The 13042-nt window shown below is 38.5% G+C and overlaps 1 protein-coding gene across 1 annotated transcript in view; it reads left to right on the top strand.

Annotated features, from left to right (window-relative positions):
* brinp2 (bone morphogenetic protein/retinoic acid inducible neural-specific 2) overlaps positions 1-13042 on the top strand; it is a 107960-nt gene that overhangs the window by 57957 nt on the left and 36961 nt on the right. The window contains exon 5 of the mRNA XM_033982943.2: positions 10220-10456. Coding sequence (XP_033838834.1) covers positions 10220-10456 — 237 coding nt within the window. The remainder of the gene's footprint in view (positions 1-10219; positions 10457-13042) is intronic.

Genomic DNA, 13042 nt, shown 5'->3' with positions numbered 1-13042 from the left:
TCCCATTTTCTGCACGTATGTATAATCTTGATCCAATTTGATGTTGCATTCCTTGCCCTTTGAAATCTTGTCCCATCCTTACAAAAGAGAAGTGAGAAAACAGATAAGGTTTCAGTTCACATTGCTGGCCAAATGCTCAATTATGAAGTCTCTATTAAAGGCAGATAAAGCTAGTCTTTCATTCATAATATGTATTTTATAATATATAGTTTATTCCTTGTAGAAGAAACTGGTCCAAAGTAGATGGTCAGCCATCAATCTGCACTTAATTAAAGCTAGTGGCTCGGCACAGTGAATGATTTGGTCATTGCTCTCTATAATTATTATCTTCATATTCTATCACAGAACAGCATGTTTCTAATAAAATGACACCCATTATTTTTTCAAATTCATTTTTGTGCATGATTTAGATTCGGTTCTGTATAAGGTCACACCCTGAGGCCTGATTGAGGTTGAAATAAAGAGCATTTAGTCTCTGGATCACCTCACTTATCATACTTACTGCATATTGAAGTCTCTCAATGTCTGGTAGGTTAATGTTGGGACAAGTGAGTTATGAGCTGAGATAGGCTTAGAACCTTAAATTAAGACACGCGAGTTTGTTGTTGAGTATACACAGCCAAGGCTTAAGTTATTCAAATGACAGGATTTACTCTTTAAATAATTTAGCTTGAAATAGTTTTAAGAGTTCTGTTGTTTCACCTGTTCATCATCACAGTTCGTACAAGTCCGTATTTCTTGAAATTTGTTGATAGTTCATGGTCACAACGAAAAGGACAAGATTGTACCGAAAAGGCAAGATCGCAGGTGAGAAGGGGCCGGGAAGTGTGTGAGGTCAGAGGTCGAAGGATGTGAGTGAAGCGCTTATATGGACTGACAGATGACATAAACGACCAATAAAAATGCAGCTCCTAAGTGTCAGAGCTGGCCTGCAGACTATACAGCAACACATACATGTCAACAAAGTCCTCAGTACTTCTGTGTTTTGCATTTGAAAAGAAAAGGAGCCAGACTGTGTGTCGCTGGGTGAATGAGGGATGATGGCACAGACAACTACTCTGCACTAGGGCCCAGAAGTATCACCCCGGGCGGGAAAAGTGGGTGCAACTGTATACAAACAGCCACGCACTCCACATTTAGTTGATGGTCAGTCATCAATCTGCAGTTAATTAAAGCTAGTGGCTCGGCACAGTGAATGATTAGGTCATTGCTCTCTGTAATTATTGTCTTCATATTCTATCACAGAACAGCATGTTTCTAATAAAATGACACCCATTATTTTTTCAAATTCATCTCTGTGCATGATTTAGATGTGGTTCTGAAAAGTTCACACCCCGAGGCCTGAATGAGGTTGAAATAAAGAGCATTTAGTCTCTGGATCACCTCACTTATCATACTTATTGCATATTGAAGTCTCTCAATGTCTGGTAGGTTAATGAAGAGAGTTATGATGTTGGAGACTGCATGACCACCATCTTTGTAATTCAACAGTACTTAATTATAAGACTTACTTCACTTCCAATGACAAAACTACTGCTCTATTTTTTTTTTTACTGGCAGGACTATTTCAATAAATCCATTAGCCTCTCAAATTATTTTATCTCTCAAATGTTTTGGAAAACACAACAAAAGTACATGGTTTAATATCCTATAACCATTTGATTGATGGTGTGTGTAGTAAGTAGCCATCGTAGGTAGAATTTGGCATTATTTAATTTGTCTAATGCTATAAATATTTGCAAATACATTAGACAACGGAGCCTGTGTCGACTCGAAGTTTGTGCATTACTCAATACAATACAACAATAGTGGAAGTAAAGCACAATACAGATAAACCACTAAGATAATCCCTCTTACTGAGAAACTGCAACACTAACCACTTAGTCACCATTTTGCCATCGGAAGTCCTATTCAAGATTTGAAAGTGGGGATCGTTTTTGCTGCAATTATTTAGAGAAAGACTGAAACAAGCATCGTGTGTCGTTCTAGTACGAAGGTGGCCCGATGCTTTGTTGTAGAATAATCGCAGTACATGTTTTTGTTATTATTATACTACTACTATTTTGAAGCAGTTGGTGTTTAATGTAACTGATGGGTACTCACTTGCTTTCTTTGATTTGACAGTAGTTATTAGGCCTTTACAAACAGTGTACCCGTGTGATCTCTGGGTGTTGCGGTTGGTTGGAGACTAATTTACGTGAGTGAAGTGCTTATATTAACTGACAGCTGACATAAACAACCAATGCCTAAGCTCCGCCTGCAGACTATACTGCCACACATACATGTCAATAAAGTCCGCAGTACTTCTGTATTTTGTATTTGAAAAGAAATGGGGCAAGACTGTGTCGCTGGATGAATGGGGGGTGATGATGGCAGAGTCGCTCCTGCTCTGGACAAACAGCCGGCCCATCTGCACTCTGCACTAGGGCCCGGAAGTATCACCCCTGAGTGGGATAAGTGACTGTATACAAACAACCACACGCTCCATGTTTAAGCAGGGTGGATGTGCATGTTTGTAAAGTTCTGTAGTATATTCATTTGATGCAAACTACATCACATCTAACACCAGGAAATGCAGTGTAAAACCCCTGGATGTGTTTTTCAAGGTTTTTTGAAGAAGACGTGCTTAGAATTGAACTGTAGCATGAACAGATTGTGATTTTCCATTTTGTTCATTGTAGTTAAAGTAAAACTGTAATTGTAAAGTAGCTTAATATTAGAAATGAGACTAAATTAAATGGGGCAAAATCATCTTTTTAGAGCTTTTAACCATTTACTCACCCAAAGTATTTGTATTCAGAGTGATTTCTGCATGTATGAGTTATCTTTAATCGCTTATTTTCAAGACGCGATATTGCCGATCAATTCCTGTTTTCACCACCACTGGCATACGCCCACTGCTCTGTACTTACTTCGCTCTCCAGTGTTATTTTCTTAATCGGTGGTATGTGCGCTGCATAGTCATCTTCATACAAATCTGCTGCTCGCTAGTATGATGTACAGCTATCCATCGCAGGTTGTGATGACATTTACGGCGGCGTCAGCTCCCATTGGGCACCGCAGTTTTGTAACATGGAAGTAAGCAGACTCGTTTCTTGTATTAAGTCGTTCTAGATTAATGTTGCAATTTCAAATGTGCGCATAACTATACAGCAGACACAAGCACAGTAGGTCTTCATTAAAGCTGCATAACTGACTGTTCATATTGACATTTTATTACAGCGTGCAGCAAATCACCATTTATGTATTTTTATTTTTGGAAAACCAACGTGTCAATCAGAGTCTTATTTTTTCAAGGATGTGGGCGGGAATTAGGGGTTCGTCAAAACAGACATTTTCTGAGCACTTAAGCCTTAAATACAATACAAGATTAGTCAAACATGCATCAATCATCTGCATATGTGTCTTATTTTAAGTTAAGAGAAATATAAATGCTTAAGTGTCCAAATTAGTCCAAAAGCCTAGTTAATGCACGTAAATCTTTAAAACCATATCTGAAGGTGATGATGTTATTAACCCTGCAACATATGGATCTCATTCTCTGTTCTATAAAGAAGCACATTGGTTTTCCAGGCGTATATTCTTGAATATTAAAGTCCCACTCTTGAGTTCAGTGACTTGTTCGCCTGATGAAAAGACTTTGATTTCAGTGCTCTTTTCAAATGTTGAGGGAAATTACCACTTTCAGCTAATCCCTTTCAGTCAATATGTATCTGACAATTTGAGAGAGAAGCATGGAAGGCCCCTATCATCGGCTCTATCATCCACACCTCAGCCACATCCATGGAGACTTAATTACATCTTTGAAACTCACGTCACTTTTGAATATGAAAAGTCAAATAGGGGTTAATGTTCCTCCCAGACAAATTATCTGGCATTTTGAAACACACACTTTCCTCCAATTTGAATCAGTCTATAGGTGAAATGCATTGTGGGTAATTTGCATGCTGTCATAATGACTTAAGTACTCATGTGTGTTTTGCGCTGACAGCTTCCTTGAATATGTTGTCCTGGTTTTGCCTGTTGCATAAAATAGATCTGAGAGGTGAGAGAGGAACCAAAACAAGCCTGAAGAAAGGGAAAGAAACTTCATTACTTTTTGTGTCGGTGAAACATTATAAGAAATGCTGGTTCTGACTGTAATGCTGTAGCTTTCACTTTTGTCAAATGTTTGCTGTGTCTGTTCATTTTCATTTTTACTATTTATAATATTGCTGTGTAATTAGACTCTGGAATTAGATTACCTTGACTCTTGTGAACTTAAAGCTCATCAAAAACATACCTGGAGTTGTGTTTCGTTCACACATCCTTGATTATTAATCTGTCAACATCTCCAAACCTCAAAATACTCTGTCCCACCTTGTGATGTCATGAAGCGGTACCAGCTACCTTTTACCTTTTGTTGAGTAGAGATTGGCAATTCCAGGGCTGAAATTATCCAAATGATTCTAGTGAAGGTGTATGGAGTTTAAAAACACATGGGAGCACTTTCTGTATTACCACATGACATCACAAAGTGGAATAGAGTGTTTCATGTTTGAGAGAAGACCTCACCCTAAACATGCAGGGTTTGTGTGTTTAACATGTGTGAATGAAACAAAACACATGTCCGGGTATGTTCGTGATGAGGAAACAACATTATAACATAGATCAGAAAATGCGTAGGGCCTTTAAGGTTTATGTTTATAAAATTATACTTCCCCAAATGGCCTTCATTTAGTAGCTATGTGTTTCTTCAGCTGTGGTGCATGTTTAACAGTTCTTTATTAAGAAGAATAACCCCCTGTGCCGTCTCATTATTAAAGGGCTCCTCAAAGACAAGCACAGCCGCAGTAGAAGGAGTAAAACTAAATACATTATGTTACATCAAATATACAAGACAAACACACACAGACACACATGCACCACTGATCTGCAGGACCAGAATGCCATAAACTCTCCATGGAGACGAGTGGGTGACTCAATCAAACTAAGTATTTTTGGCAATAAAAGAATTGAAAAATGAAAGATGCACAAGTTATTACCATAATCTGGAACATTCCTGGTAAAACAATAACATGTTCATGAAACGCGGAGCTGGCAGACCCTCCATGAGAAAAAAGTGCACCTTTAGGACCAAACCTTTTCTGAGGTTCTAGTAGTTTTATTAATAGTAATAGTACCTTCTCAGTAGTGGTGTGACCCAATTCTCCAGCCATCACAATAAATCCCATTCCAAATTCTCATTTCAAACCCAGAACCTTCCTGCTGTGAGGCAAGAGCGCTAGCCTCCGTGCCGCCAATTTGTTCAAATTTAGCTGTGATAATGATGGCCTTGTCTGTCATTCACTTGGCCATAGTCTATTTCCCCATCATCCCATAACAGTCCCATAAAAGCGTGTTCATTATTCCTCGGCTCCCAAAATGCTTTGTATTTCGTCACCATCACAAATTGTCTTTTTGCTTTTGTTGAAACAGAAATGAAAAAATCTCACTAACCTTTAGCTTGAGCAAACACAAAGTTGGATTGATGATTGGAAAAACCTCCCAAAATACACGATTTCTTTGCAGTTTTCCAAATAACACAGACACACACACATCAGAAGGCACCTGCCAAGCCTTGGAAGGGGAAAATGTGACTAATTACATCTTTTTCCAAACCATTGAAAGAGTAAATACCAAAGACGACACATGAATATTTATGGGGGCACCGCAGGATTGACTCGGCTGTTGAATGTGATCCAGGGAGAGTGGGAAGGCAGGGAAGTGGAAGCTTTTGACATGGCACATCAGTGATTATTAGAGAGGCAGACAGAGACAGAACAGCATGAACACAACTGCTGCTCCCTCACAAACCAAAATATAAAACTCCTGTTTGTATGAAGATGATATACATGTCATTTCTAAGTATGTGTGGTAAGAAATGCAAATATTTTAAAGGTCCTATATTACGCAAAATAGACTTTGTTAAAACATTGTTACTTCCTCAAAAACATCCCTGGAGTTGTGTTTTGTTTGTTCGAGTAACCCTGCATTATTGGGCTATCTACATTTCCAAAGCTCAAAATGCTCCGTTCCACCTTGTGATGTCATATGGCTGTAGTTTTCAAGGTAACAGCTACTTTTTTACCTTTTCTTCTGTAGAGATTGGTAATTCTAGGGTTGACATTGTTCAAGTGATTCTAGCGAAGGTGTATGCCACTTAAAAACACAGTGAAGCACTTCCTGTATTACCACATGACATCACAAGGTGGAACAGAGTGTTTTCTGTTTGCGAGAAGAACTCCTAAGCCTAAGATTGGTAAATAAAGTACTTGAACCTAATAAGTGCTCCTGACCAAGCTCAACTCCACAACTGTTTCCTCAGCATATTTGAAGGTTGGGTCAATGCATTCTTTTCTTATATTATTGTTATTATATTTCTTAAGACAGTTCCTTCAATAAACCAACTTCTAACTCCTGACCTCAGCTGTGCACACGATAGTAGCCTAGCAACTGTGTGAAAGTTGTTTATCTTCCATTGTTGCCTTAAACAGCACAACAGATGGGACTGGAAAGCATATGCCAACTTCAGAGTCTCAGCATATCAATAGTGGTTCTAAACACATAGAGCCCGCAGTGGCAGAGTGGTTAGCGACAGAGAGATGACGTAATGTCTTCGAGTGGGGTCTCAGTTGCTTTTAGTATATCTTTGCCGTTAAGTTTAGCAGCTAACTTAGGCTCTATAGATCTTAAGCATTCATATGTTTTGTACAGAGATGGATAAAGGCAGCACAACTCTAGTGTGTTTGTCTTACTTTATCAGAACGTACAGCCAAAGCAAAGTATTTTATTCTTAGGCAAAAAAAAAAAAAAGATTTTCAGTTTCCATGACATCTGTATTGCTTTCAGATCATCACATTTATAAAAGCTCCCATGGCCACTGAATGTTATTTTAACTTTCAAAAGACAGACCAAAGTAAACAAAAAGATAAGGCTTTGGTGTGTTTTCTGAAGAGAAACTTTGACAAAGAGGAACAGTTTTGCTTTTCTCTTCTGTCTGCAGATAAAATATGCATCGATGGCATAAACAAACACCAACACATCCTCTCCACAGATATTACAAAAACAGCATCTCCATAGTAAAAGGTATCATGAAATAAGCAGAGGGGAAAGTAACCCAATTCAGTCTCCTGCAGTGTTTTTGGGGAAGGTGATGGTAATATCCTCAGACTGCTGATGTAGAGGCAAACAGATCACCCGTAATGTTCAAATGACTGACATGAAATGAATAAAACAAATGATTGCATTCAAGGGAGCATTGTTTTGCACAGCAGTGATTGAGAAAACCATGAACCATGAGTGAAGAACATGTTTTAATATTAACTGGTATCTCCTCCAAACTAGTCCCTTCTTTCAGTCTTATGTTCAACTATCAGAAATGGGACCAAGTCATTATTTTGCAAAGCTCAAATAAGTCTCTAGTCTTTGGGTTTAAAATGGTACTTACTTTTAGAAAGGCTAACAGAACTGTAGATATGCTGCCATGACAAGACCTTAATACGAACCCTTACTGTCATCATCCAAAAATATAGACTTAAAAGTTATTTCTTCATGTAGTCTGCTCTGAAATGGTGCAAAGGGTGATGTTCTGTGTAGTTTCCAGTTTTTTTGTTGCAACAAAGCAATGCAATTCATTTTGACAGCCCCAGACATTTGACAATATGACATCACAGTATTTCAGTTATTATTGCATCAGTGGTAACAAATTTTTGAGTTTCTTCCTGTAAAATTAAACACCAAATGTATCAAGTGTAGTCTATAGAGAAGTGTTTTCTAAAAAACATCAAGTCATCTCAAGTCACAGGGCACAAGTCAAGTCAACTCTTGAGTCATTGTTCTTGAAGTCCAAGTCCAGCGTAAAGTCTTGCCCAGTTTATCAAGTCAAGTCTGACTCGAGTCCAAGTTGCGACTTGCAAATCCCCACCTCTGTGAACTATGACAATATCCTTCAATATTCTTCATTATTGACAAACTGCAAAATGAGAAAGTAGGTATTTAAATCTATTTTGACTAGTTCCTAGCTCTCACAAACCCCTGGACACATTACTAGTATTCACATACATGATTTTCTTTGGCACATGCACAGCTTTAGAACTTAAGAGCTTTTGCAGACAGATAAGTTAAGCAGGGTGGACATCAATTCATAACCAATCAGCTCTCATCCCAAAGCAAAGCAAATGGCTTTTTCAAGCGAGTTTTTGATCTGTAAAATGTTTTATATTTAGCTTCAGACAGCACAAAGCAATAACATGTTGTCACAAAGTACTGATTTTACACTGTATGGGTGAAGAAACAAAATGTAGTAATTTATAAGAGAAAGACATTTAAGTAACATCTTTAAAGGTGAAACTGAGTCAGAGCATCTCCAAAAAAGTCTTGGAGGTCAATATCTATCAAAAGTAGCCCTGAGAAGAACAGTGGTGAATCAATGACATTAATTATAAGGAAGGGAAGGGAAGTTTATCTGTATAGCACAATTTGGACCCAAAGTAATTCAAAGTGTTTCTTTCAAACAAAGACATTAAAATCACAATACAAACAAATCATAAAAATAACATTAGAACAGAAGCGTGCAGAGTCATATGCACAGCTAAACGGAAGCGTTTTGAGCCTGGATTTAAACATTGTCAAAGTAGAGGCCTGTCTCACATCTTCAGGAGGACTGTTCCAAGTTTTCGCTGCATAAAACTGAAACGCTGATTCCGCATGTTTAGTCCTGACTCTTGGCACCAGCAGGAGGCCGGAACTAAACCAGGACTACAGCAGGAGGCCGGTCCCTGAGGTCCTCAGAGTGTGAGATGGTTCATATGGCACTAACATGTGGGAGATGTACTTTGGTGCTAGGCCATAGAGAGACTGGTTCAGAAGCAAAGCTGCTTTAAAGTCTATTCTCTGAGCCACAGGAGCCAGTGCAGAGACCTGAGCACAGGACTTTTGTGCTTGTACTTCCTGGTTCTACTCAGGACCCGAGCAGCAGTGTTCTGAATACTGCAGCTGTCTTAACGCTCGTTTGGAGAGGACAATAAACAGGCCATTACAGTAGTCTAACCTACTGGAGACAAATATATGGTTGAGTCTGATTTACGCAGTAAGGAACTGTTAATTTTATTTCTATTAAGCAGGTTGCCATACGTTATACCTGATTGATGTATAAGCCTGTAACAAAATCACTCACCAAATCCATTTTCTTGTCTGGTGTAATAAAAAAAAAAAAAACACACTACATTTTCATATATTTATGTAAATGGCCTTATTTGAAATGCAGTCAAGTATTTGTTCCATTTCTGCAAGAGTCACCTCATAACCCAAGCAGGAGCTGAAATCTTGTCATAGCATGTCACTTGTACTGGCCTGTAGCATGGCAAAGCATGTTATTAGTGTCAGTGAAATCTTGTTTATAAGACAGCCACGGTCCACAGGCTGCAAAAGAGAAGAGCAATCCAGCTGATGACACATGCTGATGACTGGAATCAGAGCTATCATTTCACTGATATACAAATACAACCACAGTCATTCACAGATCAAACCATCACACTCTGATACGATGCTATCAAATTAATGGTTTGGGAGATTGCTCACTTATTTTGACAAAACAATGAGAACGTTATGCAAATGCAGAAAAAGTTTCAATTTATTTTTATTTTTTTCTACCCTTATTTGTGTGTGACACATTGTCCTTTTTCGCTTTCTTATACTTACATCTTTTCTGTTAAAAAGGTTCACTTATCTGGTGGAGACTCGGCTATCTGCTTGTCTCCATGGAGATTTTATTACCTGGCAACATCCACAGTATGGCATTAAATTTGTCTGTCTTGGATTTTTCTACAATTAAAAGTGTTAGAATTGCTCAAAAACACAGCAAAAAGCAAAGCAAAAATTACTTAAAAGGTGATAAATGTAATATTAACTCATTTATTTGTGTATTTTGGTTCACTGGAAAAAAAACTATGGGCTTGGAACCGACAGTTTATGAATTTAGAATGAATCATGACACAAAGGTGCACGGTTGGATTGCTGATTTCAGTCCCAAGTAATATATTTTTCATTCTGCCATACAATACAGTCCACCATTTCGCCCAAGTTTTGTTTTGCAACATGAAAAAGTTTTGTATCTTATTCCCAGTTACCAACAGCAAATCAATGGACTCACCCTGAGTATCAGAGCAGACACCCTGACCTCCATTTTCTTGTGTTCCAGGACTACAAGATGTCCTCCCCGAGTTCCTGCGTGGGCGGTTTGTGGAGGCCGCGCTCAGCTACGTGGCATGTAACTCCGAGGGCGAACTACTCTGCCGCAACAATGACTGCTGGTGCCGCTGCTCCTCCCGCTTCCCAGAATGCAACTGTCCTTTCGCCGACATCAAAGTCATGGAGGAAAATCTGGAGAAGAGTAAAGAGGCCTGGAATAACTTCAACCTGGAGTTTATGGAGTCAGGTAGGTGCTGCCAGGTTATCTTTATGCCTTTGTCTGTTTCCTCAAGGTCAGTCTTTGTCTTGCATACATTTTTCCTATTCATTGGTTGCATCTTTCTTCAATATGTTGATGACATTTTCACATTCAGAAGACATTTTTCTTTGCTATAGCAACCTTTCTGTATCTTTCTGAAACTCACGGATAAGCATATTGTTTCTATTCACCTTTTATCCTGGACTTAAAGTACATTGTCTAAAATGTAAATGCATAGTAATTATGCAGCAAAAATGTTTCCATCCCAGTGTTAAATGTACAGTACAAATTGTTGTGTTTGTGTTTATTATATTAAATGTATTAGGAGTGGCATAGTAGTTGTTGGATTTTTAACACAATTTGTTTTAGTTTTTTTTTTTTTTTTTTTTTACAAATTACCATCTCCAAACTCCCTAAATCTGATCCTGGAGTCGTGTTTGTGGTATCAGGTGTCAGATCTTTTACATATTTTAAAAGTTGTGAGCAATATTGCAAAGCTATATTTCACTGGCGTTTTGAAGCTGTGTTTAGTTTAGTTTAGTTAATCATTGTAGAGACAATTTTTCATATAGACTAGTGCGGTACTGTAGCAATAGCAGGCAGTATATGTTGTTTAGATCAAAGGCAGTATATGTTTAGATCACACTTGTATAGAGTCCAAGTGAAGTGTCCTGCAGAGCTATGAGCATATGTGTGTATGTGTGTATGTGAACCGACATCATCAGTAAATGGATGACGATGGTTTAGTTGTGTGTGCATGTTCTCTTTGACAAAACCCTGCAAAAGTACAATGTGTTTGAGGGTTTATGATGACCTATGATCATTTACAATTCCATATTTAAAAGGCATATGCAATTTGCCTGCATCTACCTCTAAACATGCACTAAATAAGTAAGTAGTAAAAGTAAAACCCTGAATTATCAATAGAATCCTTTATCCTTGAGCTGGAGGACAGGCCAGAATTCTTTGGTGGAGTTTGTTGTTGAACTGTCTAGACGTCACATGCTTTGACCTAGTTTATGGTTAATATCTCTGTAATTAGTGAGCCTATCCACATGAAACAAAATCTCCTCTGTCAGCATGTCTTAAATAAAAAGGAAGCACATTTTTTGCTCACAACAGCTTCGGAAAGTGGTGCCATTATTCAACCTCCAGAAGATACGATAGTTTTCAGATGAAACAATTTTACGCTATGAGATTAATATGACAGGATTGTGGAGCAAATCCCAACACATAATGATTAGATTAAACATTTGTGGATTATACATTGGTATATTTCTTTCAAAAACAGTGAATCTCCCATAGAGTTACACGGGCCCTGCCAACTATCTGAAATTATGACATCATCAAATCCTCTAAGTTGCGCAGTCACTCTCAGTTATGGTGTCATTTCTCTATCCTCGCAGAGAATGTATGGAGCATGTCTAGTTGTGAGATGAAGCAGTGTTATAGGAGCCATGTAGTGGGACTCGGTGACAGAGCTCCATCAGGTGCACAATCTAAGTCTTGTTAAATCCATTTCCCAGCAGCCCCCATCCTTTACCAAAACCATTCATCACCGCGGGCCAGGCACAGGTGTGTGATGTAATGGCGACAGTGATGCGGAAAAACTTCAGAAATTGTCCCAAGCTTTCCCTCCTACTCCCTTGCCTCCTAGCTCCTTGTCTCATACCGCCTTCCTCCCTGTTTAGCCCTTATACCTTGGAAGTAGCTTCATAATGCATGGGACCCCCTTATGCTCCATTTAATCCACTACAGATTTCTGGCATCTCTTCTTTAACTTGTGGGTGTGTTGTTTTGCAATTTATTTTCAAGCAATTTGTGTGCTTCCATCTTGAAAAAGTGCTTAGGGAGTGAGATTACTGAAAGAGACAGCGTTCACGTTAGCTAGCACATTGACAAGCACCTGACATCTCGCTTGCTGGAGTTGCTATTTTATTTACCGCGTATTAAATCTTTATAAAGGTGAATGCGGATTGGGGAGACAGCGGGATGGATTGTAGTTGTAAGGCGCTTCTTGTTCTGCTGATGTGATGGTTTTTGTCAGGAGCTTAACTTTGCCATGAAAAATTAGGCCTTGGCTTCCCATAGAGGCGTGTGTGTGCGAAAGCTAAAAATATCATAAAAGCTTGGTGGTTAGGAGCGCGCACAGGAGAATAGACAGCAGTGTACTGTAGCCTGCAGGCGCTGTCCAGGGTCCTCATCAAAGTTTGATCTCATTTCCAAAAAGCAAACAGCGTGTACTTGCTAAAGCTGCATTATAAAATCTGTAATAGATTTGTATGTTCTTTTTTTTGTTGTTTTGTCAATTCGATGTTAAAAAATGAGGGGAAATTGTGTGAAATACCTAAATATTGACCATGCAATTTTCTCTTTTATTTTGTCACTTAAAGATGCACTGCGTCACATTTCTCTATTAAGATTATTGCTTTGCCTGGAATGTCCCACAGTAGAGCTTTAAAAATATAAATCTTGTACTTTATCACAAATGTTTTATCACTCCAAACTAACAAATCTACATCACATTTAGCACAACTGCACAGCATTTCTCCATGAAGATGTTATTGCTTTGCC

The sequence above is a fragment of the Periophthalmus magnuspinnatus genome, chromosome 17 (genome assembly GCF_009829125.3).
Source record: "Periophthalmus magnuspinnatus isolate fPerMag1 chromosome 17, fPerMag1.2.pri, whole genome shotgun sequence".
Classification (NCBI taxonomy): domain Eukaryota; kingdom Metazoa; phylum Chordata; class Actinopteri; order Gobiiformes; family Gobiidae; genus Periophthalmus; species Periophthalmus magnuspinnatus.
This window is presented reverse-complemented; position numbering and strand designations above follow the sequence as displayed.